The 26,818-nt window shown below is 34.9% G+C and overlaps 2 protein-coding genes across 5 annotated transcripts; one reads left to right on the plus strand and one right to left on the minus strand.

Moving 5' to 3' along the window:
* Positions 1–852: 852 nt before the first annotated feature.
* On the minus strand, positions 853–10,323 carry LOC114381619 (receptor-like protein kinase FERONIA). Its single transcript, XM_028340876.1, has 3 exons — positions 8,272–10,323; positions 7,278–8,176; positions 853–3,599 (listed from the first exon to the last, which is right to left on the minus strand). The coding sequence occupies exons 1-3, from the start codon at positions 10,055–10,057 to the stop codon at positions 1,134–1,136; spliced, it is 5,151 nt and encodes a 1,716-aa protein (XP_028196677.1). The 5' UTR covers positions 10,058–10,323; the 3' UTR covers positions 853–1,133.
* A 5,417-nt stretch (positions 10,324–15,740) lies between these two features.
* On the plus strand, positions 15,741–23,958 carry LOC114382287. Of its 4 annotated transcripts, XM_028341594.1 has the most exons (13): positions 15,741–15,868; positions 15,989–16,081; positions 16,291–16,736; positions 17,111–17,296; positions 18,084–18,191; positions 18,557–18,760; positions 18,850–20,663; positions 21,183–21,825; positions 21,919–22,046; positions 22,157–22,255; positions 22,830–22,897; positions 23,128–23,402; positions 23,488–23,958. In XM_028341594.1, exons 2-8 carry the CDS (start codon positions 16,006–16,008, stop codon positions 21,736–21,738), a joined length of 3,390 nt encoding a protein of 1,129 aa, XP_028197395.1. In that variant the 5' UTR covers positions 15,741–15,868; positions 15,989–16,005; the 3' UTR covers positions 21,739–21,825; positions 21,919–22,046; positions 22,157–22,255; positions 22,830–22,897; positions 23,128–23,402; positions 23,488–23,958. The 4 variants fall into 4 exon arrangements, with proteins under 4 accessions (XP_028197395.1, XP_028197394.1, XP_028197396.1 ...); XM_028341593.1 differs by having other exon boundaries at positions 23,128–23,606; XM_028341595.1 differs by having other exon boundaries at positions 21,930–22,046; positions 23,128–23,606.
* The last annotated feature ends 2,860 nt before the right edge of the window (positions 23,959–26,818 follow it).

A 26,818-nucleotide genomic window follows, 5' to 3' on the forward strand; every position in this document is an offset into this window, starting at 1 on the left:
AGTCTTTACTTTGATCTGTCCTTGTTTTCTTTTTCTTTTCTTTTCTTTTTTCTGGTTTGAATAACTCTACCATTCAAAAAATATGAATTTTTGACAACGCAACCATTGTGCCATTGATAGAGAACTATCTCGCACTAGACTACCTTGAACTCCAATTCTACAATAACTAACCAAGAAGACAGTAACACGGCAGCTCAAAGTATTTCATACTAGGATTCTTAACGTCACTATTTTCTTCCATCAATGTTTCATTTGTAGAATGGAGTTCGAGGACTAATGCTGGATACATACCATTTCAAAGGATATGTGTGGTTAATTATAACCATTCATTTAAAGGTCAGTGCTATGATTTCACGGCTTTTGTATATGAAAGTCATCTTCCCTGTTCTGTTTCTTTTTGGCCTACGCTTTTCCTAACTGTTTCTTTGCAAATACTAATGATGAACGAGTAGTTCTACTCAAAGACACTAACTTTTTTAATCAACAAGTAGGAACCGGCTATAGATACACGGAAGGAAGTTGCAGCTTTTCCATCGAGCAACCCAATAGAAATTGTCACACTTATGTTCAAACACCAAAAGGATTGACAAAAGGCTTCACAGATTCTGGTTTGGTGCAATTTAGTTTTTCTGTGAGCAACATGCCAGACAAGGCAGAGATTGCCCTCTAATGAGTGACATGGTTGCTAAATATCAAAGATTACTAGTGCTCAATTCAATCAGGTCTAAGGAAAAGTGAAGGCATTGCATACCAGTGGAATTACATGGTTTAAGATCAGTATAAGAAAATACCAACAATTTAAGCTTCTGTTACGTGAATAGTTTTAATCTTTTTGTCATTGAGTTATGTCTTGCAAGAAAACTATAACAAAATCATCGCCATTGGACAGAAAAATGATACATTAATTGAACACGTAACATATAGGGGTGTTAAACAAAAATGTTGAAATTTAAGATTTACCAAGTAACCTTGCACTTGTCTTCATTTGCTAGTGATGGAAGCAACTTGCCTTCAAATTTAATTGTTTTGCCTGCATTTCCAGAACTTTGGGTCAATAATTTCGCAGAAAGCAGTCTCACAAATCACTATCCTTGCAACAATAGTTATGCTCTGCAATACTAAACATACAGCCACTAATTTCCTCTTTTTATTTCATTGTTTTCATCTGTAACAATATCACCATTTTCACGCTGATCCGCATCCTCTTGCAGCTGCAGCGCAAACTCAAGCAGCCAAACGATATCGTTTATCGACGGCCTGTGCATCCCATCTTCTAACAAACAACTCATCCCAATCTCACAAAACTTCTTGAAGCACTCGGGCGCGATAGTCCCCTTCAACGAGGGATCCACAATCTGTGCCATGGTCCCATTTTGATAACAGCGCCTGGCCCAATTGGCAAGCGACACCTGTTCCGTCTCTGCATTACGGATCAGAGGCGGTCGAGCGCATAGTATCTCAAACAGTACTACTCCAAAAGAGTACACATCAGACTTCTCTGTCAAACGGTACCGTTTATAATACTCTGGGTCTAAATATCCAAAGCTTCCCTTCACATTGGTGCTGACATGGGACTTGGACGTGTCCGTGGGCCCAATTCTGGAAAGCCCGAAGTCTGAAACCTTGGCCACCCATTTATCATCCAATAAGATGTTTGTCGTTTTAACGTCGCGGTGGATGATCATGTGCTTTGCGCCTGTGTGAAGATAATGCAGCCCACGCGCGGCACCGATGCAAATCTGCAACCGTTGCTTCCACGGTAGAGTGGGGTTATCGGTGTTGTAGAGATGGTCACGGAGGTTGCCACGTGTCATGAAATCATAGACCAGGATCATTTCCTTATTATCGTTGCAGTAGCCGATGAGAGAGACGAGGTGGCGATGGCGGAGTTGTGAGAGCATCTCAATTTCATTCAGAAACTCGTGAGCCCCCTGTTGTGAACCCGGTTTGAGGCGCTTGATGGCGACAGGGGTGGAACCGTCATCGATGTAGCCCTTGTACACGTGGCCAAATCCCCCGACACCTACAATGAGGACGTCGTCGAAGTTTTGGGTGGCAGCTAAGATCTCGAGAAGGGAGAAGCGGCGGCAGAGATCCAACGGCATCGACGAATTATGCGTCGTTGTTGACTTGGTCATTGAGAACAAGAGTGGACCACACCTGGAAATTGGAGACAAAAAGACGAAGAAAACGACGAGCGAGATCAAAACGACGCCGGATACCACCCCCACGATCATGCCAATTATCGTCTCTCTGCTCCCTCTGCTGATCTTTCCCGTTGGGACTGATTTGTTGCTATGTGGAGTCTGAACCGGGTCTGGGTTAGGTCCGGCAAGGTTGTTTGATTCGTCCTGGCTTATTTTGAAGATCTCGAGACCGTTCAAGAACGCGTCGCTGTATATCGTTTTATCCGGAGTTGCATAAGGATGCATCTGAAGCGAGAGATTAACCTTTTTCTGAGTATTATCCTTCGGAATTAAAACGGCATAGTTTCTCTGCACAGCGAGACCTTGCTGATTGTGGCTCCATTGCATAACATCAGCGTTGTCCTCAGCCAACTGGCTCGCTATGTAAATGAAGAACACCCTGTCACCATCTTTATTAATATTGGGGTCAAACTCGCAAAAGTGGAGCCTGAGAACGTAAGTGAAGCCAGAATCAACCGGGAACTCCCAAGTCAGGTTGCTGATTTTGTTCAGAGTGGCGTTTGTGCCCATGTTACGCGCTGTTCTGTAGAGTTCCTTAGGTGCCACGTAATCAGGATTCACGTTTATGTTCAACTTACCATCCATGTTAGCTGGAAGATCATTATTCTGTGGATTTTGTTTGATCAAATAATCTTCTTCGTCACCGGCCCATTTCCTGAACAAACCGGTGTCGTTTAGTGGTGATATTTCTTGCCCTCCGATTTTGATTCTATACTCCGCCTGCAGCGCAAATCTGGTTTCTACGCTGTACAGCGTGGTATTTCCGACCAACTTGAATCCTGTTGAGTCAGTTGCTGACGTGTAATACAAATCACTTGGCATGGAAAGTACTTCGATTCCATTGATGAAAGCGTAGGAGTTTGGTTGCGAGGGAGTGAAGCTGAGGATGAGAATGTCACCGTCGTTGACGTTGACCACATATTCCCTGAAGATGGTTTTGGTGGCTTCCGCGTCAGCGTTTAGAGAGGCGTTGAAACCTTTTAAGAAGGTGAATCCGTTAGATTGAACGGAGAAAGAGGCATGAGTGCGGGGAAAGGAAGGGTAATCAGCAGGGTAGAAGAAGAGGCGAACGAATTTGGGGCCCGCAGAAACGGGGAAGGAGTAATTGAACTGAAAACGGGATAACCGTGCTGTGGTGTAGGGAACTTGATTGACAGAAGGATCTTGTGCTGCTGCTTCAGTTAAAATGGTGCTGCCTTGACCACCAGATAAATACTTTGTGTGTGCGTCCCCCGTCCATGTCCTTTGGCCGTCGAAGACTATCCCGGTGGTGCCGCAACTGATGGTGAAGTTGTCTTCTGGGGTGTACGCTTGGAGGTCTATGGAGAGAAAGAGAAAGGTGAGTACGAAGGAGGTGACGCTGTTGAATCTCACGGTTAATATCATTGCTATATATTAGTTGCTACGAAGCCTGGGATTGAGAGTGTTTATCAGTGAAAGATTATTTAAAGTTCAGAGTGTTTATCAGTGAAAGATTATTTAAAGTTCAGAGTGTTTATCAGTGAAAGATTATTTAAAGTTCAGAGTGTTTGTTAGTGAAAGACTCGATTGCCGCGAGTCAAGTGGCAAGTATATGAAGTTGATGGTTGACTTTTATGAACGTACATATTAATTCGTGAGTTCTTTGTCAGGTGGTAGGGAAGTAGATTTCTACATATTTCAAATTTCCACAAACTTGTCTTGTATATCAGTAGTTTTTTGGCATTTTATTTCGGAGTAATCTGGTGATATTCTCACGCTAGAAAAAAAAAAGTGTCGGAAACGTTTTTTTTGTGTGATTGTTGTACTTTTACTAGGATCTCTTTTATTGCCTTTGATTTGGTCCCGCTGACTAGCTGCTTGACCCATTTAGTCTTCCATACTCATGCCAAAAAATCCCTAGATTGTCTAATTTATTGTTTTCTTTGTTTTTGTTTTTGTTAGATATTAGGTCATCTCCTCTCGCATTGCATCTATAATATTTTAGTCCGAAATTGTCACAGATTATTTTACAAAGTAATTTGAGAGCAAATTTATTTAGGACCAATCAAAAAGAGAAGAAAAAATTAACAGCACATTAATTCGAAAGATATTGAATTCAGTCTTTTTATTTTATGTAAAATTATGAGTCTTATTAATAGAAAAAAATGATTAAAAATTTAATTTTATGACAAATTAATCATAAGAAATCAATAAATACTTTATACTAGTAACATAACAACAACAAAAAAGAAAAAAAAAAGCACTTTATGATTGGCAAATGTGTCATGTTTCCTCATTAATGTTTGCTGTCTTTTTTGCAACATATATCCAGCGGAAATATACATGCTAAGTGTTATTCGATCTTTTGGCACATATATAATATGCATCCTCATGTTTACAACCGTTGAATAAGAGGAATTTAATTAAGGAGAGTGCATTAATTTCGTCAATTTTACGAGCAAGGCTAGAGAGCATTGCAACTTGCTGCCATGTATTGTAGTGATCATAAGCATGGGTGTGTCCATGGTGCTGGAATGAGAATACAAGTGACAGGTAAAAATTCATCCTATCACTCCTCCCAAGAATTTTAGAAAATCATTACAAATTAGTAATAATGGTCTTAGAGAAAATGTATTCTATGCATGTATATCCAAAAGACAAAAAATAAACAAAAAATAGAAATAATTATTTATATTTAAATAACAAAACTGTTTATGTTTATTCATGGGCAAATAATAATTCACTTAATGGTTCTTTTTATCAATATTTACTAAATAATTTTCTAGAAACTTACTTCGGCCTTTGATTTTTAAAGTTTCATTTAACTCAAATATCATTTTCTGTTACTGATTTTCAGGTTAACAAGCCAAAGTCAACAAAAAAATGCAAAGAAAAAGAATAGAAATAAATTTTAGTAAAAATATTCTTTGATTACATGTATGGTCGATTTGTTATCAAAACACAACATAATCAATTATATATGTTCATATAAGCAAAAATATTCTTTTATTGGCTTGAACCCATTGTTGAAGTTGACTAGCATCAACACCAGCAAGGTATGAACGTGTTCTTGCTAGCGACAAAAGTTTTGGCTAGTGAAGACCTCAATTTTTGAGATGTTAGGCAAAGGTTTGGCAAAGGTTGCAATCAGTGGCATGGGGTTGGAAGCGTCAACATTGTTAACAGGTTTTGTTGTTTCAGCCATGATATAAACCTTTTAGATAGTTGTTATTGAAGTTAAAAATCACGAACACGGTTGAATTTCCTGAAATATGACAGTCACTGACTTAAAAGGTTTATCTGCAGTCCCCATGCAAACCTCCCAGGATACAATAGGAACGTCTTAGCAGAGCTAAAGTTACAGAACTTGCAAGGAAAGATAATCGATCCAAGAGTAAAGAGAGAGAGCTTAATAGAAGCAAAGAGGAGAAACAAAACAATTGACCCATCACCTTTTAAAATCATGTTCAAATATCATCACGCAATCTTTTTTTTATATAACCAATTATGAGCCTATAATTGTCATTGTCTCCCTCTTGATTCCCACTTTTATTGGCATTAATAGAAAATGTAACTAATTGCTTAATTGTAGGAAATTTGAATTTCAAATTCTTGAATTTAAATGTCATAACTTCCTTTGTTTGCCTTTATGATTTTCATTTAATTAAATCTTTTAAAAAACATTTTGAAATAAATATTAAAATTACAATAGAAAATCAGTTTAAGAAAACACCAACCATTGAAGCTCTTTAATTCTTTAACTAAAGCAATGGGGGTTTTGACATTTGAATGTCTCCTCTCAAACGAAAAATGGGGAACTGAAAAACTTACGTAACACTAACTAGTTAATTTAAAAGAGAAACACTCACATATAGTTGAGTTATGGTATATGTTTATTCTTCCTTCCTTTGTGAATTTTACTTTTGCTGAACTTAAATTTTGCAGATGGGGATGGAGGAAGGGAAGCAAGAAGCTTAAGATATCCACATTGAGCAGAATCTTCTCCTCTTGATGACAAGAACAAGTTCTTATCGGTGGTACACTATCTTCTATCTGCTCCACTTAAGCCGATTACATTTGTAGATAATTCTGGTGGTCTTATTGACATGCTACAGACCTGTCACGGGGCCAATTATGTTGCTGTTGATTATTACAAGGCAGGACTTAGGCATATATTTCTTTTATGCCTCTAACTTTTGTTGCTAAAGCATAAACTTCGGACTCATTCATTTGGGGATTGTTGTGCATAGGAGTGAAGGAGGAGGACCATTTCAATTTTCAAGCCGTGGGCACTCTCAATGAGAAGCTCTTGTGCGGTTGTAATGATGTCCAATTGTCCATGGATGTGAGGTAAAGAAATATTCACTCTTCCTTTCTAAAAACACCAAGTTAGTATATAACTGCCCAATAATTAAATTTTGATATTTCCATTTTCAGCCTGGATCTACATCACAAGCTTGCTAAGCGCAGAAAGCATAGCAACAAGCTTCTGGAACTGTTTGAGGCTTTTTAACTGCAATTGCTTGCCTTTATTCCATGCTTCCTGATTCCAATATAATCATACAAATACTATTTTATGCAGCCAGTGTTACTTATGTTTGATTCACATTTCACAACTACAAACTCGTTAGCTATATATTAGCTACAGTTACTAAAACACGTTTAAACATGTAAGCGAAAATTGTATAAGAAAAATGTCATCCCAAAAAAGAAAAAAAGCACCGGCTACCAAAGTATGATAAGTAACAAAAACAGAGTATAAGAAACTATATTATGATAACAATCATGCCACTACATGCAAATATTATCGAGTCATGTTTTGCAAGAAAGCTATGATAAATAGAAGTTATTGGACAAAAAAAATGTTATAATAATGATTGAACACGTAACACATAGGCTGGTTACAAAAATGATTGAAATTTATGACTTACCAACCAATTAACCTTTGCACTTGTCTAGATTCCCAAGAGATAGAAGCAACTTGATTTCTGTACACAGACATTGTAATATTACAACTATATATTATGAAACTAAACACATAACTTGAGAGCCTCAAGCTAGCCCTAGTAGTATTAGGTCTTCATTCTTGAGATCAATTTGATTCTCTCAACGTGGCTTTGGATCCACAATCTCCGAGAAAACAGTCCCAGACATCAACTTATCACTCTCTTTGTAGCTACTACTAAGCTCTTCGCTATCAGTACTCACACTCACCACACCGCTACTCTTGTTAAAATCCGAAACCTGGCCCACACTGGTTCCAGTACTAAACAAATCATCACTAGCCTCCTCCTCTCTTCTCTCATTAATTTCATTATCAACAATATTAGTATTTTCACGCTGCTCAGCACTCTCCTGCAACTGCAACGCAAACTCCAGCATCCAAACGACGTCGTTCATCGACGGCCTCAGCGTTCCGTCGTCCAACAAACAACTCACCGCAACCTCGCAGAATTTCCTCAAACACTCTGGCGCCATCCTCCCCTTTAAAGTGGGGTCCACAATCTGGCCTATGGTCCCATTTTGGCAGCAGTGCCTCGCCCAATCAGCAAGCGACACCTGTTTCTTCTCCGCAGTTCTGATCAGAGGCGGACGAGCGCAGAGTAACTCAAACAGCACCACTCCAAAGGAATACACGTCAGATTTCTCAGTTAAACGCTGTCGTTTATAATACTCCGGGTCCAAATACCCAATGCTGCCTTTCACAACGGTGCTGACGTGGGCCTTGGCGTTGCCCGTGGGCCCGATTCTCGAAAGCCCGAAGTCCGAAACCTTGGCCACCCACTTATCATCCAACAAAATGTTGGTAGTTTTCACGTCGCGGTGGATGATCGTGTGCTTCGCGCCGGTGTGGAGGTAATGAAGTCCACGCGCGGCGCCGATGCAGATCTGCAAGCGCTGCTTCCACGTCAGAGGGGGGTTGTCGGTGTTGTATAGATGATCGCGTAGGGTTCCACGCGCCATGAAGTCGTAGACGAGGATCATCTCGTTGTTCTCGTTGCAATAACCTACGAAGAACACGAGGTGGAGGTTACGGTAAAAAAAAAAAAAAAAACGGATATTTCTAACGAACAAATTAACATTCATAGACAAAAACAAAAACCTATGAGAGATACGAGGTGGAGGTGGCGGAGCTGCGATAGCATCTCGATCTCGTTCATGAACTCGTGCGCGCCTTGCTGTGAACCCGGCTTGAGGCGCTTGATGGCGACGGGGGTGGAGCCGTTGTCGATGTAGCCTTTGTACACGTGGCCAAATCCGCCGACGCCGACGATGAAGACGTCGTCGAAGTTGTTGGTGGCGGACTTGATCTCCGGGAGGGAGAAGTGGCGGCATAGATCGGAGGGGAGGGAGGACTTCGTGGTGGTGGTTGACTTGGTCGTTGTGAAGGAGAGTGGGCCCCACTTGGAGGTCGCGGAGGACTTGGACTTGTTGTAGTCCTTGGGCGTAGTGATTGTCTTGCGTCGGAAGAAGACGATGAGGAAAAGGATGATGAGTGAGATCAAAACGACGCCGGATACCACACCTGCCACGATGCCGATCGACGTTCCACTTTTGCTGCTGCGGTTTCCCTTTGGGGCGGGTATGTTGTTGTGTGGAGTCTGAACCGGGTCCGGGTTAGGTCCGGCAAGGTTGTTTGACCCAGCCTCACTGATTTTGAAGATCTCGAGACCGTTCAAGAACGCGTCGCTGTATGTCGTTTTATCATTAGTTGCATAAGGATCCATCCGAAGCGAGAGATTAACCTTTTTCTGAGTATTGTCCTTCGGAATTAAAACGGCATAGTTTCTCTGCACAGCGAGACCTTTCTGATTGTGGCTCCATTGCATAACATCAGCGTGGTTCTCAGCCAACTGGCTCGCTATGTAAATGAAGAACACCCTGTCACCATCTTTATTAATATTGGGGTCAAGCTCGCAAAAGTGGAGCCTGAGAACGTAAGTGAAGCCAGAATCAACCGGGAACTGCCAAGTCAGGTTGCTGATTTTGTTCAGAGTGGCGTTTGTGCCCATGCTACGCCCTGCTCTGTAGAGTTCCTTGGGTGCCACGTAATCAGGATTCACGGTTATGTTCATCTTACCATCCGTGTTGGCTGGAAGATCATTATTCTGTGGATTTTGTTTGATTAAATAATCTTCTTCGTCACCGGTCCATTTCCTGAACAAGCCGGTGTCGTTTAGTGGTGATATTTCTTGCCCTCCCATTTTGATTCTATACTCCGCCTGCAGCGCAAATCTGGTTTCTACGCTGTACAGCGTGGTACTTCCCAAGAACTTGAATCCTGTTGAGTCAGTTGCTGACGTGTAATACAAATCACTTGGCATGGAAAGCACCTCGATTCCATTGATGAAAGCGTAGGAGTTAGGTTGCGAGGGAGTGAAGCTGAGGATGAGAATGTCACCGTCGTTGACGTTGACCACATATTCCCTGAAGATGGTTTTGGTGGCTTCCGCGTCAGCGTTTAGAGAGGCGTTGAAACCTTTTAAGAAGGTGAATCCGTTAGATTGAACGGAGAAAGAGGCATGAGTGCGGGGAAAGGAAGGGTAATCAACAGGGTAGAAGAAGAGGCGAACGAATTTGGGGCCCGCAGAAACGGGGAAGGAGTAATTGAACTGAGAAGGGGATAACCGTGCTGTGGTGTAGGGAACTTGATTGACAGAAGGATCTTGTGTTGCTGCTTGGGTTAAAACGGTGCTGCCTTGACCACCAGATAAGTACTTTGTGTCTGCGTCCCCCGTCCATGTCCTTTGGCCGTCGAAGACTATCCCGGTGGTGCCACAACTGATGGTGAAGTTGTCTTCTGGGGTGTACGCTTGGAGCTCTATGGAGAGAAAGAGAAGAAGGAAGAATAGTGTTAAGGAGGTGGTGATGATGCTAAGGAGCCTCATGGCTTATGGTGAAAAACTACAACTCTAATAGTCAGTGAAAGTGTGAAGACTTATTATTTATCATGGTCATAGGTTATCCTGGAGTAGTTGCTAGGAAAGAAAGCACGGGAAAGAGAGAGAGGAAAGTTCAGAGAAAATTTGTTAATTGCCAGTGGAAGACGACTGCGACGACTCAAGTGGCCAAACAAGGACCTTTCTTCCTGTTATCTGTTTTTTTGACTTGTTCAAACTATGAAAGAAAGACCGTGATATAAAAATGAGACACGATACATTAAGGTCAATGGTTTTGATATGTAAGATTGGAAATATCTTGTACCCTTGTTGTTTAAAAAATGGTGAAAAATGAAAACAAGGTTTTGGCCATGATTGTTTGAGCTTTTGTCTTGTCTGCACAATTGGGACTATGTTGTTGGCATGCACAAAAAAGAATCAATCAATAACCTGCTTTTCCCTCTTTGAATTTCTTGGTTTTTTTATTATAAATTACTATTACATGAAGGTGAGGTTATTACTTATGATCATCTCTTAGATTTTATATTTTCGACAAAATCACATTAATATGAATTTCTGTCAAATTTCATTTTTTTTTCTTTTCGACAAAATCATAGTAATCACATTATTCCGGATTTCACATAGTATTCCAGATTTCATTTCCGTGAATATTTAGATTATAAATTCTATTTATTTTTCGGTCGATTATTTATAATTAGAAACATTTAGCTTAAGAAATATTTTTAAAAAATTACGATTGAGATTGTAAATAAACAATTGTGTTTCGTAACTGGTAAGTGGTAACATCATTTGATCACCCAAAAAAAAGAGTGGTAACATCAATTTTTGTCGTGTAATACTTATCTTCTCATGACTGAGTGAGGGGGTGGAGGGTGCTTATCTTTTGGACGGTCTTGTACTTTAGCGGTAGTGCCACTCATATTTTGTTCTATTAAAATAATAATAATAATAATAATAATAATTGAATATTCTATTGACATATGGACTTTACTTACTGTTCTTCAGCATGTTCCAACGAATCCATTTTATTCATAATATCACCTCTGCCAGATTTTTAAACTAATAATTTTCACAAATTTTAAGTCCAGCAGCCATATGAATGTTTGATTTCTAAGCTCCGCAAGCATGTCAAAGAAGCAAGCATTATTAAATAATTTGAAATCTGATAGTGAAAAGGCAACTAATAGTTGAATTTGGCCATTGCATATATATGACAATTTATGTGTAGCCAATACAATTTTTTTTTACTAATGTAACCAATAGAGTTTTTTTTTTTTTGCTAATGTAACCAATAGAATTGAAGCATATATAACTTCTTAAGTTTATATTCTTATCTGGCCAAGTGTAGACCAAAGTGCACCATCTGAAAATTTAAATTGGTGGAAGTCAAGGTGTAAAGGTTGAATAACTTTTATTATATAGAAATTCTTTGGGTGTATGGTTGAAATTATGGCAGTGTATAATTCTAACACTTGGTAGAATAGCAAAAGGTTATCAGCAGAGTGACTAAACAGTGTTCATGACCTGGATAATTAAGACAAGTTATATTCACCATTTTTAGTTACATGATTTTATGTTATAATCGCATCCAATCTTTGGACTGATGGTTGATCTAGGCTCAAAAGTAATTTGATTAAGTGAGTTTAAGACGAAACTAAAGTGACTCAAGTAAGATCAATTAAATTACTTAATTTACACAAAAAAATATCACCAAACCAAAACTAACAAGACTTTAAATCCAATTCAATTGAACAATGATGATTGAACACTTATTTTTTATTCTAATAAATATCTTATTTGTGTGTTTGTTTTTAATAAATTCATTTTAAGTTGAATTTCTAATAAAATAATAATTTTATTTTTTTGTTAATATTTTATTTTAGTTCCCGATAAATTAATAAATTTTATATTTGTCTTTTAATAAGTTAGTAAATTTTTCTTTAGTCCCAACTAATAACAAATGAAAAAATTTATCTGAGAACAAACATAAAATTTACTAATTTATTAAAAACTAAAATAAGTATTAAAGACCAAAAATAAAATTATTATTTTCATAAAAACTCAACACAAAATAAAAATTTATTAGAAAACAAACACAAAAATTAGATATTTATTAAAAATAAAAACATATTTTAGCCAAAAAAATTATAGCCCTAATTTTGGTCCTAAGCTATCATGTTGCTAAACTGTTTACTTCTTTAAAGTTGACTTTGGTTAGCTTCTAAGATTAATTTTATTTATATATATATATATATATATATACTCTGTAGAAGGTTTTTTCTTCATAACTAAATTTCCTTACTAAGAGCTTAGTTAGTTGAGTTGTGTAAATGAGTTATTTTAAATTTTCTGTACCTGAATTTGATTCATATAAATAAATAAATAAGTTAAATTTTTTTTTGTTACCTTCTAAGTTTAATTTTATGTATAGCCTTCATTTTACCCTTTAACTATCATTTTGATAAACTATGTATTTCTTTAAATAAAGCTGAAATTACACAGATTTTGGTATTGATAAACTATCATTTTACTAACATACATGCATGCATCATAGGACAGAGAAGCAATCTCTAATATTAAGTAATGAACAAGTAATTTGTGAGAGTGCAACTTATTTTTGTAAATGTAATATATATATATATATATATATAAAACTTCGTAACAAGTAGAATATTTGTTTGGTGGCTAGACAGGTTTATAAATACATGGCTAAATTTTACTTTTTACCCTGAAAGTTTTAAAATATCGTGAATTTTGCCCTTATGTAGAAAAATTATCACAATTAATAAAAAAAACTATCACAAAATTTTCTTAATTGTGGCGGTTTAAAGGAAATAATTACACAAGTTTCAGATGACATAGAAGCCTCAAAGTCAAAGCAAATTTCTCGAGAAGCTGATGGAAATATAAGGGGACCTATAAGGGATAATACATCACTTTCTTCTGGGACGCTCAGATTGAAACAATCGTCTCTAGGCGGGGTGTTGAAAAAGAATAGTAGGAAGAAGAAACAAAGCCAAGGTGATCAGGTCTTCTATTAGCAATACAATTTCTGGTAACAAGATAAAAAATTGTAATAGGATTTGGTTGAAAAATAAGAAGGTGGAGGAAAAACAATTAGTGGGGGAAACAAATAATATGGGGGTCACATATGAAAGAAATAAATAGGATATGGTTAAGGAATTAGTTACTTTAGAGGAAAGAGATCAAAAAGTTATAGAAGGTCTAAAGAGGCAACAAAGTGGAGTCAATTTTAGTTCATTTGATCTTTGAAGCAGGGGCAGCTCAAGGACTTTCATAATTTTATTACCTTATTCGTAAAACTTAAATTGTGTTTAATATTGATGTTGAATATACAAAAATTTTGCTAACTTCTTGGAGTTTTTTCTGTATAAGATTGTATGATATTTCTTATAATTGTAAGAGAAATAAAAAGATGCATGTTTCATTGCTATATGAAGGGGTTGTAATTTGAGATTTTATTTTTGTATAATAAGATTGTATAATTTTTCTTATAATTATAAGAGAAATAAAAAGAAAAGAAAAAATAATCTGAGATAAAATGAGTGATGTGATGAAAAAATTAAAAAATTAATTATAAAAAATATTATAAAAATAATATAATTTTTATTATTAGGTCAAAATTGGACTCCAATAAATTATAAAAAAATAATGTTTATTTATACATTAGTTAGACTGAGTTAGGTTATGTGGAAATTGATTATTTATGTTGTGGATTAATTAATATTTTTTATATCCAGGTACTGTTTTAGATTGTTTATTTATGTTTGAGATTAATTAATATGTCCAGACATTGTTAATTTTGTAAATATAAATAAATTAAATAAAAATTGGACAATTTCTGAGGGCTAAACCCTCGGTAATATATTCGGGTTTTTTTGCAATACTTCATATAATATATAAAGGAAGTAAGCTTAAATGATTTTAATTTTTATTAAAAAGTTAAATAAGAATAAATTTAATAAAATAAAAACTGTGAATAGGGGTGAAAATGAGTCGAGCTGCTTGTCGAGGGCCTTTGACTCGGCTTATGTAAGGCTCGACTGGGTTCGATTTGTTTACTATAAAGGTCAAGCTCAAACTTTTTAAAAAAACCTTTTTAGATAAAAAGACCAAACTCAAACTATAAAAAAAAACTTGTTAAGCTTGACAAGCCGGCTTGTTTAACTAATAATAATAATAATAATAATAATAATAATAATAATAATAATAATAATAACTTTACTTTATCAAATCTTATCTTATCCAGATTTTATTCTATCTAGATTTTATTTTATCCAGATTTTATTCCATTTAGATTTTATTTCATCCAATCTTATCTTATTTTGTCTAGATTTTATTTTATTTCGTTTATGGGCTTGGACTTAGAATAGATTTGTGAGTTTTGGGGCTGAGGACCTATATAACAGCACCAAGGTTTTAGTTTAGGAAATTTTTTTCTGGAGAGAAGAATAATTTTAGGATTTTAGAATTCCAGTTTTTATTACTGTTCATGCACACTGTTCACATAGAATAAAATTCGTTTTCTACAATTTCGTTTCGGCTTCAATCTACAGTTTCGTTTCTACTGATTAGTGGAAGGCTAAGTCTCCAACATTGTTTTCTTTTGAGGATCAAGCACAACTCTTTTGAGGTTTTGTTATTACTATTGAATACTGATCAGTTTTAATTTTGTTATTTTCTAATTCAAATTTGTTTGCTGTTTAATTTACAAAAACAAACAACCCTCCCAATTCATTACTGTTTTATTATTATTTGTTATCTGTTATGAATGTTTGGTTGACCATTGTTTGGGAGACGACCTAGGATCGCTTCCTAAATATTGCATTTTTAATGTTTATTTGATTCGGGTACGGTCTCAATCAATAGTATATAAGATATGGTTTGAGTAGACTATGATGAAATTATTGTAGATATATATTTTTAAAAAATATTTAATATAATTATATATTCAAAAATTGGATTAAAAATTGTTAATTTAACTAATAATAATTTTTGTTTGGCTATATTAGTGTAAATCATCTCTAATCCATACATTTTTTTATATTATGCTCTTTTTATTTTCTTTTGATATACTTTGTGCTTTAACGACTTGAATTCAATATGATTTTGTTTATCAATTATTTTTGGATTTGTACATTACTTATACGAAATTTTATAAGTTTCTTTTTTTAGTTAGTATTTCACTAGGTTTTAAAATAATTAATTAATCAAAGATGTCTTTAAGCAAACTTTTAAATAGGCTCGTGGGCCAAGCCAAGTTTTTATGTAAGCAGAGCCGAGCCTTAAAAAAAAGTCTATGACAGGTAATGAGTCAAGCTCAAGCCTTAAATATTCAATTCAAGCCGAGCACAAGCTTAATAAAGCTTGACTTGGCTCATTTCTACCCCTAGATGTGAAGTGTGAATAGCATCACAATAGAGGAATGGAATAACTAAAAATGATTTTAACTTATTTTAAAAAAAAAAGCATAAGTAAGGGTTTAGTAATAAGTTAAATAAAAATAAGGAAAGTTAAATAAGGATATATAATGTCAGCAGTCAAAATCAAATAATATTTTTCGAGATATTTTAAGAAAATAAAAACATTTTTAGAAAATATAAAGTAACAACAAAACAAAACTTTCATGGAAAAATAAGTGGGGGGAAAAGCCAGCAAAGTCAGCAAACCTTATAAAGAACCAAATACAATTTATAATTGTCTCTGTAGAGCGTAATTGTTTGATCAATCCAATCCCCTGTTTTCCTCTCTATTTACTACAATTCACTGACTTCAAAGGTAATTGTGATTTTATAGATTGCAATTTTTTTCGCATAAATATTCAAAACAATGATTAATTCATATTAGCAAATTGTAATCGGTACCACGCTTTGATTGAAACCGTGAGTATTGTTGCAGGGTGAAGATAATCTACCATGGAACCAACTTCCGTTGCTCTTGCCATGGAATGGAGCATTCAACTCGAAATGGGTCTCCGTTCTACCAAACCTGGTCAGTTAATTCTCTTGTTTGTTAAATATTTTTTGTCATTGTGTTCCATTTTATTCCATTGGAATTTTGGCAATCCAAACAATGGTAACCCCCAAATTATTGCTCCATTTCACTGTGTACCATTAATCCATACAAAGTCTTATAGTTAAAATTGATCTAGTTTTTGTGTTTTGTTTGTTTTTTTGGTTATTGGAATTTATCACTGTCAGGTGTTCCTGTCAAAGCCATATCAGAAATGGAGCCTCGCCTTCAGCGATGGAGTAGAGAGCCTGAATTTGGCATTGCTCCCTATGCCATGTTTGGTCTTGTTCCAGGTGAAGATAAGGTATTTGCCAATACCATCCTCTTGCGCCTTGCTGATGCTTTTAGGGGAGGTGACATAGAGACCAAACTTTCAGTTGTAAGGGTTTTCTTGTCTGAACGGAAACACCGCGATAAGGAGAAGAAAAAACAGTGTAAAGGGTTGCTGTCAGAGGCCAGAGTAGCTAATCACTTGGAGTTGTTGAAGAGAGTGAAATCTGTTTTTGATAGTGGGGATTTGAAGTCGAAGGGACTGACTTTGGTTCTGTTTGGTTGTTGGGCTGATTTTGTGAAAGACAATGCTCAGATACGATACATGATATTTTCTAGCCTTGTTTCTCCTCATGATTGTGAGGTAAAAAGTCTTAGTGTTGCTGTTGTTTTAGATGTCTAATTTCATTCATGTTTTTCTACCTTTGTACCTAATCATGTTTTCTAATAATGTTTGAAAATTAATTGTCATGCTGTTATATTCCAAGTAAGAAACTGCAGTCTTAATTTGATTTACATGACTATACATGGATGGATTGGCACTTGGTAGTGATTGCTTGATTGGATATTGTTTTTTCCCTTTGCATTTCATAAAATGTGGATGATGATTGCCTTGGAATACTCTCCTAATTTTCTTTCATTCTAAGTTCTAACCTTATTTGAAGACACTTCTATTATATTTGAATTGATTAATTTTCTATATGGATACATCTGAAATATTGGGCTGAGATTTTACAGGTTAGAGCATCTTTGTATGCCACTGGGTGCATTTGTGAGATATCAGATGATTTTGCATCTATTTCAGTGGAGATGCTATTTAATATAATGAATTCATCTTCAGTGTCTTTGCCTGTAAAGTTGGTTGCAGCTCGAGTTTTGGCAAAATGCAAGTCCTCTTATTCAGTTGCTCATAAAGCATATAAGGTATTTTATCATTTTATATTCTCTGACATCTATTACACTTTTTTTTTTCTCATTAGTAGCTTCTTTTTGTTAAATTATGTGTTTTGGGTGATTTCGTAACTAATGTAGTAACTAAGATTGTTTCATTTCCATGTACTTCTATAACTATGATTATTTCTATTTCTGTGTATCTATTTGTCTTCCCTCACTTCTTTTTTCTAGGGTTGTAATTAACAAAATACGAAGTGGAAACAGTGGAAAGAGAGGAACTGAATACAAAGATGAAAGACCTCGAACATTTTTTATTTGTTGAAGTGGAGTTTTGATTTTTGGAAATTGACTTGTCCACTTTATTATAAATACTTCTTGACATTGCGTCTCAACCAGGTGTAATATATTATAAAACTAAGCTTTCACTAATTTAGCAATGTGTTATCTAGTTCAATTTAATCAAAAGTCTGGGACTACTACTTGGGGGATTATGGAACAATATATTTTGGTACTGCTGCCTTGTTGCCATAGAGCAATTAGTTAGACAATTGATTTTTTGTTTGAAACGAAAACCATGACTTTATAATATGATAAAAGACGCAACTAATTCTTATTGTGCTGGGCTGATGTTTTTTCCTCGCCCCATGGATCCCACACTATTTGTGCCTTAGGGTCAGTATCCACATTTAATAGTGTTGTAAAATAGCAATGCAACAATTGTTAAGTTTAATCGACCTAAAGAAATTTGTTACTTTTTCTTGTCTATTTAGAGCAATCACATATTTGGTTTTCTGATGTGGTGATTGATTTAATGCAGATAGGTATGGAGTTGGTACTAAATTCCTCAGATGAAGATTTTTTGGTTGCCATGTTATTGTCACTCTCAAAATTGGCTTGCATTTTAATTCCTTTTATCTCCTATCAGGTATGTCATTCTTATCCTATTATATGATTTTGAGCATCCTAGTAGAGTAGGAGGAATGAAAGCCCCACTTCTTACTTCATCCTAGTTTTTATTTCTGTTTGAAAGATTTTATGTGAACATTGCTCAATGTCGTTGTCATATCCCTTCAAATGACAAAGTAATTCTTTTAAAGTTGTCAATAGTATGAAGTTTGTGAAACTTATTGCTAGATTTTTTCCTTTGAAAAGGGTTGGTAAGCCAGTTAAAGCTTGTGATAAAATAAAGCACCACACAGCTAGCTTTAGCATGAATAGATAATAGTGCTATTTCAAATATTTACAATGGTGCTTTCCTTGTGTAATATATTTTTAATCATTTGGATTCAGGTGGACTTTCTTCTTTCTTTTCTCAACCGAGAAAGAACTTCACATGTACAAGACATGGCATTAAAATGCTTGCATTTTTTATTCAGAAGAGGATTGTATGAGCACTCAGATAATTTAGGTCTAATTCGTGGGTTATTTTCCATAATGGAGGAACCTGAAATTTCATTGGCCATGCAATATAAAGCTCTAAGGGTCTTGCATAAGGTTTGACTTTAGTACCTTGCAAAATGAAATTCTCATTTTTATTTGTTATGATTTATGAACTTGTTTGGCATGCATTAAATGATTGGCAGGTCCTTCTTTCAATTCCACCTTCTTCACTTCACATGGAACTTCGTGAATTTGTCAGGCTTCTAACTGTGGTTGAGAATGCAAGTCAATATCCAGCCTCAAGGAAGAGTTATTTGGCAATTCGTATTCTGGCAGATTTGTGTTGTAGGACAAAGGATATAGCAGATATTGACAATGTTTTTTGTTGTTCTTTTCCATCACATGTTATCTCCCTAATCAAAGATCATATCAAACTTTTGTTGATGCCATTGTTGGAAGGTTGTCAAAATGATTTGACGATTTGTCAAGAGCTCCAGGGTTTGCTAAAGATTCTTCTAAATATTGTTGAAAGACATCCTAATCTTGGTTCTTTGGTACTTGATAGCTTAAAACAAGTGATTCAATATCTTGTGACTGTTGCATCTGCTAATTGTGCAGTAACATCAACTCTTTCGGCCATAAATTTTATAGGAAAAGAGCGAAATTCCTTTATTTTAAAACTTCTCCACAAGATATACAGATTTCTGATAGTCTTCCAAGAAAATCTTTATATAGTTGGTGCTATCAATACTAAATTGTCCAGTGAAGTGAATATTTTGGTTGAACTTGTGTGCCAGTGTAGCTTAATTGATTGCTATACATATTCACTATACCATCTGCTATTTCACAGTCAACCTATTTGTGATGGCTTGGTCCATGAGAATGATGAAACGCATCTAGCCAGTTGTTGCACAACATTTGTAAACAAAGTCTTGATAGGAACAAATGGCTGGACTGCTTATAAGGTTGGTGCTCATGCAGCGTGTCAGGGTGAATGGTTGCTAGCTACTAATATATTCAGGACATTAATAGAGAAAGTGAAGTCTGATTCTTGCTGTAGCTGGTTAAAAGCATTATTTCATTATGCTCATTCTGAAGGAAAAATCCAACTTCTTAGTCAACCAAAACAGGGAACCACCTCAATGGAGTTGATGGAGACTATAAAATTTCCCTTAAAATCATGTGATTACAAGGGTGATACATGTCCAAGACTTGCTAGGAGTATCAATGATTCTAATTACTATGATCAGCTTACTCAGTCTCACGTGGCAGTTTGCTCTTCCTTGAAATTTTTAGAAGCGTCTGTGACAAGTTCTCAAGCATTTTGTTTTCAGAGGTGGTTTTTATCATTAAGAGCTAGAGTGTTGGAAAATTTAGTGGGTGTGCTTAAAGCTTTGAGGGAAGTTTCATTGAATGTAGATCAGAATTTCAATCAGGTAGAGATTGAGAGTAGTGATAAGCTTCAATGCCTGAAGTCTTATCAATATATTACTCAAGTTTCTTCACAATTGTTCAGACTAGTAGAAGAGTTTGATCTACTTAGAGCATCTTTCATTGGGATGGACAGTGAAAGTTCTGCAGTCCTTGCAGCTCATGGTCTGAGTTGTTCAATATTAGCATTTGCAACTGCTTTTGGAGTGTCTAACATAGACCAACATTCTCAGAGAATTTTTATTGGTAACAAAACCTCTAATTTACAGGCTTTGACAATACAAAATTTAAGGAGGCTATTTTGGAGTGTGGATCATGAAACCAGAGCAAGTTTCTCTTCGCTGTTGAATTATTTTGACCCAAATAAGAACTGTTTATCCCCACTGCCTAGTTACCAAAATTTGAACATTGGTTATAAAGACAAAGAGGTGCTCAATGTTTGTAGTTATGCCGTCTCTGGTGCTGTCCGCTTGTTTGAGAAAATTGCTCCTCAGTTTACCGAGAACGCTTTATCACTAACTTCCAATACTTTGATAAAATGGATGCACATTCATTTTCGGCTTCCCAAGTACTTCTTCAAAGTAAGGTACGTGTATTAATTATACAATGGTATTAGTATAAACATTTTAATGAAAGTTTAAATTCTAAAGAACATCAAGACTACATCTACATGTATTTTTTATTATAATGATCCTGGCTTGGACTATTATGTTCTCCTTTAGTTTGTCCCTTCTCTGTCTTCTTTTTCATATCAAAATGAATTTTATAGCTATAAACTATTGTTGATAGGAATTGATGAGTTTACTTTTGCATACATTGTATTGGAGTCTCAAGAAATGGTTTCTCAATCATGATCTTTAGTCTGCTAGTATTACCGAATTGGTTTGCTTCAGTGTGCTAAATAGATATTCTCTTTGTTGTGCATTTAGTGCACTCTGATTTTTATGATGTAGCCTTATCTGCAAAAACTAGTGTGGACCATTTTAGTTCTTATTTTAATCAAAGCCATGATTAAGAGTTGGCAATTTGGTGTTTGTTTATTATGTCTCTTATAAGTATACAATTGACAAACTGCTAGTGTTTTATTTGCAAATTATTTGTGCAGGCCATTCATTGGGTCGGAGCTTTTTGTCCATAATAAGGACTCTAGTAATGGGGTTGATATATCTGTTTCGCAAGGTTCCCACCTAACATTGAATATTTGTCTTCAATTGAAGAATGTGCCACCAAAACTCCTGGTTAAGTCAACTAAGTTGTACTGCATCCTTCATTGCAGTACAGTTTTCCATGTCCCATGTGGACAAAGAAAAGCCCCGGAAAACTCACTGTTTGGATATGAAGCTTGGAAAGATGATGAAATTGTTGAACTGAACCAGAAGTTGTTTTGCCATGTCTTGGATAGTGCGGCAGGCCAGAGAAGAATTGGCAGGCATAGTAGGGGCCATGGTAATAGTAGGGCTGTGGAGACATTTATGGATTTTAGACCTAATGAGAAAGGGCAGGGGTTTTCACATTGCTCACTTGATGTGTCTAACTTTCCCTTAGGTTCTTATAGAATCAAATGGCATAGCTGTTTGGTCGATAGTCAAGATTCCTATTGGAGTCTCCTTCCTTTGAACTCAGGACCTGTATTTTTTGTTATAAAACCCAGGGTTGGCTAATCTGCTAAGAATTTCATAAATTTTATCCATTAAAATAAATACTATGCACATCAAGTATGCTCACTTGCTGGCCAACTGATCCCCAAGGTTAGTCCATTGTTTTTTTTTTCTTCAAAATTTCTGCTTCAATTTATGGCTACAATTTGATCATGTTGCTGATGATATCACCTATCTCTTTAGCTGTTGTACAGTGAACTTGGGCTCTTCCCACTTTGAGACTGATTTTTAAGCTATTGCTCACTACTATGATTGGGTACTATTTTTAGAATCAAAATGGTCACCGTTCAATTCTACAACAACTCATTAAGGTGTGTTCTTGAACAGAAGAAAACTTTTCAGTTATTATATAATTTTGTGTCACTTGTGACTGCTTAGCTGGCTTTCACTGATTCTGTTCATTGGATGTGAACCATCAAAGATGGCTCTAATTTGGGGAGAAAGAACTGGAATTTATAAATACATGGGCCATAGAAGGAAATAAATCATTCATGGAAAGCTGCCTGGAATTGACAACACAGTAAGTGCATATGGTACACCACGGCTATTTTGCTACAAAATTCCATTAACTTATATTTTATATATATATATTTGAACATGGCTTTCTGCATTTTCTTGTGTTCAAGTTAAATTGAGTACTTGTTAGCTTTCTTTCATTGAGAAGTTTAGAAAGGAAACTGCCAATCATGCTAAATCAAATTTCTGTAAAAAAAAAAAATTATGCATATCTCAGAAAGGAGCAGAACACTAAGATTAGAGCAGAATGTGATTGAAAATGATTCTTCTATATAAAAAAAGTTTGCCTTAGTTAAAATTTTGCAATCACGTTTGTTCTTTCTAGTAAAGATTGCTTAAACTTACTAGCTATAATTTAGGCTATTGTATGTAATTCTTTCCTTGAGTTCGTCCTGAGTGCTGACCCACTTGTGATATATTCCTTATTAATACGAGTGTCCACCGTGTTATATTCTTATCAATATGAAACTATGAAAATCCACTTCTGAATATCAGGTACTTCCTTCCATTCATGGTTATTTTCATATTGGCATTAGATGTTCCTCTAATCAACTGAATTTCTTGTTCATGATTGGCAGTGGCTTGCAAATCTGAGGCACTTCAGTTGCAGCTAGATGTCCAGAGGCATCTTCATGAAAAGCTAGAGGTATATTTGCTATATTTGATAACTTCTTGGCTACTATATCAGTATATCCTCATGTTCTCCAAACCTTGCAGGTTCATACTTGGTACTTCATAGTTATATTCTCTAAACAATGTTCCCTGATTTCAAAGTTTCTTTCTATTTACTTTACTGGTTGCAGATCCTACCAAGTTGTCTTTCTGCATCATTAATGGATGTTTCAACTAGGATTAATACTTTTTCTTTGTTCGCAGAATCTGACTTGTATATAAGAGATGGATTCCACATATTTCTTAGGGATTGAGCTACAGCAAAGTTTCCTCATTTGAAGCAATTGCTTGGCCTTGCATTGAAGCCTGCTGGCAGCCGTAGAGTTCAGTCATATAGTTGAGTCTCCTGTTATTCAGACTGAAATTTCAAACTGTTCCTCTGGGATGGAATAATGGAGTAGGAATAAAAGATGGAGAATCCCTGAAAGTTGATATTACTGGTTTTGGGTTGCATCTATGTACACATTTTCATCTGAATGGTAACTGTTGTCATTATGCCATAAAACATCATTTATTGGTTTAGTTTTCTTTTAACGTTTCTCAGGATTAATTGAATCTGTTTAGATTTATGGGGTGGACGGTGGAGCAGGCCAAAGGCAGAGCACGAATTTGTAGTTATAATGGTCAGAAATATGGACTGTTAAAGCAATAGAAAGTAGAAAATATCAAGGTTTTTAAGACTTCACTAAGAGATCTGTGAGAGAAACAAAGAAATACATCAACTAGCATTATTTGTGGATTCTAAACATAAGCAGGAGCTGTTATAAGTTTCATTCCTGGCTCCATAGAGGCTTACATGGTTTGAACCCGTAGGAGCAGTTTCATTTAGCAGTCTCTTGCTGGCTGCTGCCATAGTAAGCTTATGAAACCATGTAAAAAGTAGGAGAAAATCATGCATAATGGGATTAACTATATAGAACAGTATATCAGTATCCCTTGCCAGGTCCATGCACTCTCAATAACTTAATGCTAACTCTTAACTCTTGACATTAACAATAATTCCTACCAGTAATTTCTTTGAAATCTTGGTTATTAGTAGCGTCTGTCTTGTTATTCCATCTCCAATGGTTCATGTTATTTGGTTTAGTCCATGAAAGCAACTTATTTTCTTTGAAAAGTCCATATTTTTTTGTCTAATAAACTTACAATTTGTTGAGGCTGAATTATTTGAAAGTTGTTGAAACAATGCTTTCCATTTTCCTAGTGATCTATTCAAGTGATTTTACGAGCACTTGATCTTCTGTTAACTTCCCTTTGCCTTACAGGGAATTGAAAACTCGCGTATCTTATCTGAATGTACTTATCTTTTGCTTGGAGATGATTAATTTGTGTTCAGAAAAGCAATTTTGTTTTTTGTTTTGCCAAGTGCAGTTGTTAATTGCCAGGGCAATGATATTAGAGGGAAATAATTTGATAAACATATCTTTCACTTAGGCTATGTGAAATTTCTGAGGGGATATGATTAAGTGGTTCATAAGTGGGATGGGAATTAGATGTTTGGAATTCAAGATATTCATTATCAATAATCAATAATAATATATAATCGATAATTGATGATGCGTCACAATAACGAAATTGTGAGGTAATCAGACGTTATTGGAAGTGATAAAACTTCTAATGATACTTTTTTGGTCTAAGAAATAATTAGTCATTATTATCAACTAAGAATAACATTGTTAAAATAATAATATTTTATTGTTATATGTTACTAAATTTTTCCTTACGTATGATTGTTTCTTGAAGGCAAATAAATATACTTTACTTTTTTTTTTTACATTTATGTATTTATTTATTTATTGTTCTTGTGATTATTATCGTTATATAAAAAAAAGTATAATACATTTAAAAAACTTAATTTTAACGTTTTTAATATTAAATAATTTAGTCTTCTAAAGATTCACTTTTCTAATAATACACTTTAATTCCCAGCTACTATCAATTTTTTTTTTAAAAGACATCAAATAAAATTTTAAATATGATAAAATGACTATTCCCTAAGCCATGTTGGTTCATTTTATTTGTAATTCTTTTCTCATGTTTTCTTTGCAAGTTGGTCTCCACGTAAATTTTAAATTACAAGACACTATACAGTCTAATCATGTTAAATTTTTCTAAAAATGTAATTAGTGGAGTTTGTTTTAAGGAATCGAAAAAGAGTTTAAAAAATGTTAACTTAAAAATATCACATGTTTGATACAAGTTTATTTTTAATAACATTAACGTAAAACACTCACAATTGTTTTACTTCTTATTCTCATTGAAAAAGGGTTGGTATATTGGATTATCATGAGAATGAAAGTAATATTATTAATGTGCATTTTATAATAACATTCTCAAAAATGTAAAATACTCAACTGTGCATTTTAAGTTTTTGAAGGGCTGAGGGGAGTGCTGTGAGCTCACCAAAAAGAGAAAAAAAATAAAAAATAATTATTAATGTTTTTTTATTTTATTTTTTATAGTTGAATTATGTTTCGTATTTGTTTTAGAATCTAAGTTATTGAGCAAGCAGAGACGGGTCCAATAAAGAAAGTATGTTAAAGAAAAATATTAAAAAAATAATAACATTAAACTACTACACACAGCACGTTTTTTTAGACCTAATGAGAAAGGACGGTTTTTCACATTGCTCGCTGCATCTGTTTGACTTTCCTGTCTGTTTTTATAAGACCTTTTTCATATATAGAAATGAGTAATTTTGTAAAACACGGTGTTTAATAACTAGATTTCATGTCATAATTTTCACTCCAAACACGGTGTTTAGTTTAATTATTCTTGCTTTTAAGTTTTGGTTTCACTATTTTTTTATACTAAATTTTTAATAAAAATGGTAATATTTTTTTATTTAGTAGAAAAAGCAAACAAATATTTTCTTAAATGAAACACGTTCTAAGAAATTTTTGATTTATTAGTTCTTTTCATTTATTTTTTTTGCAAAATAAATCTAACACCATAAAATTTTCTTTTAAAAAGAGTTGAAGAAAAATGTACAAAATAAGTAAGGATTTGTATGTTGTATCTCATCAAATTTGTTTACCGTCAACTTTTCTTTTTTAAATCGGTTTGAGCGACTCCAAATACCTGACAGTAGTGCCTCCTATTAGCTACAGATAGGATAACGCCTCCTACACTAATAAAACAGCTGAAAAGGAAGGTGTCAATAAAGTGACACCTAATGCTACAGGCCAAACAAAAAATAGAAAGTATTATTCAGAGTACTTTCTACGTCCTTCGTGATGATAAAAATCACCATAACAGGTAAATAACTGTATAAAATACTCATTTTAGTAATTCGTTTTACAAAATAACTCATTTTGATTATTAAAAAATGGGTTTATAATCAGGATTCTCACTGTAGCCTCTTTTGAACCCAAGACCTGTAATTTTTTATGAAACCTAGGGCTGATTAATACGCTATGAAATTCATAAAGCACAGCCATTAAAATATAGTACAAAACATAATAAATTTCAGTTAGATTGAAATGTTAGATGATTTTATTATTCATTTTTATTTCTTTTTACTAAAAATGTTCTTCCAAATTTAATCATGCATGATAACCAAGGGTAATACTAATACATGTGCACTGTTTGGCGGTGAAATCCATGCATTAACTTGTCATATGCATTATTACTGACTCAACCTAAACTAAACCTAACAAGATGCTAAACATGATTAATGGGCCTATTCAAAAGGCTACCTAAGAGTTGGTGTCAAATACAAGCAAATGGGAGCTTTTGTGTCTTTATCTTCCTTTAAGATGACACAGCAAACTGAATTACTCAAACCAATAATAGCTTTATTGAAGGCAAGACAGGCACCATCATAAAATCTTAGCTTCTTGTGTTAGCTAGCTTTCTTTCCCAAATTGAGTGCTTTATTTATTCTGTCGCTGCC

This window comes from Glycine soja, chromosome 13, assembly GCF_004193775.1.
Source record: "Glycine soja cultivar W05 chromosome 13, ASM419377v2, whole genome shotgun sequence".
NCBI classification, from domain to species: domain Eukaryota; kingdom Viridiplantae; phylum Streptophyta; class Magnoliopsida; order Fabales; family Fabaceae; genus Glycine; species Glycine soja.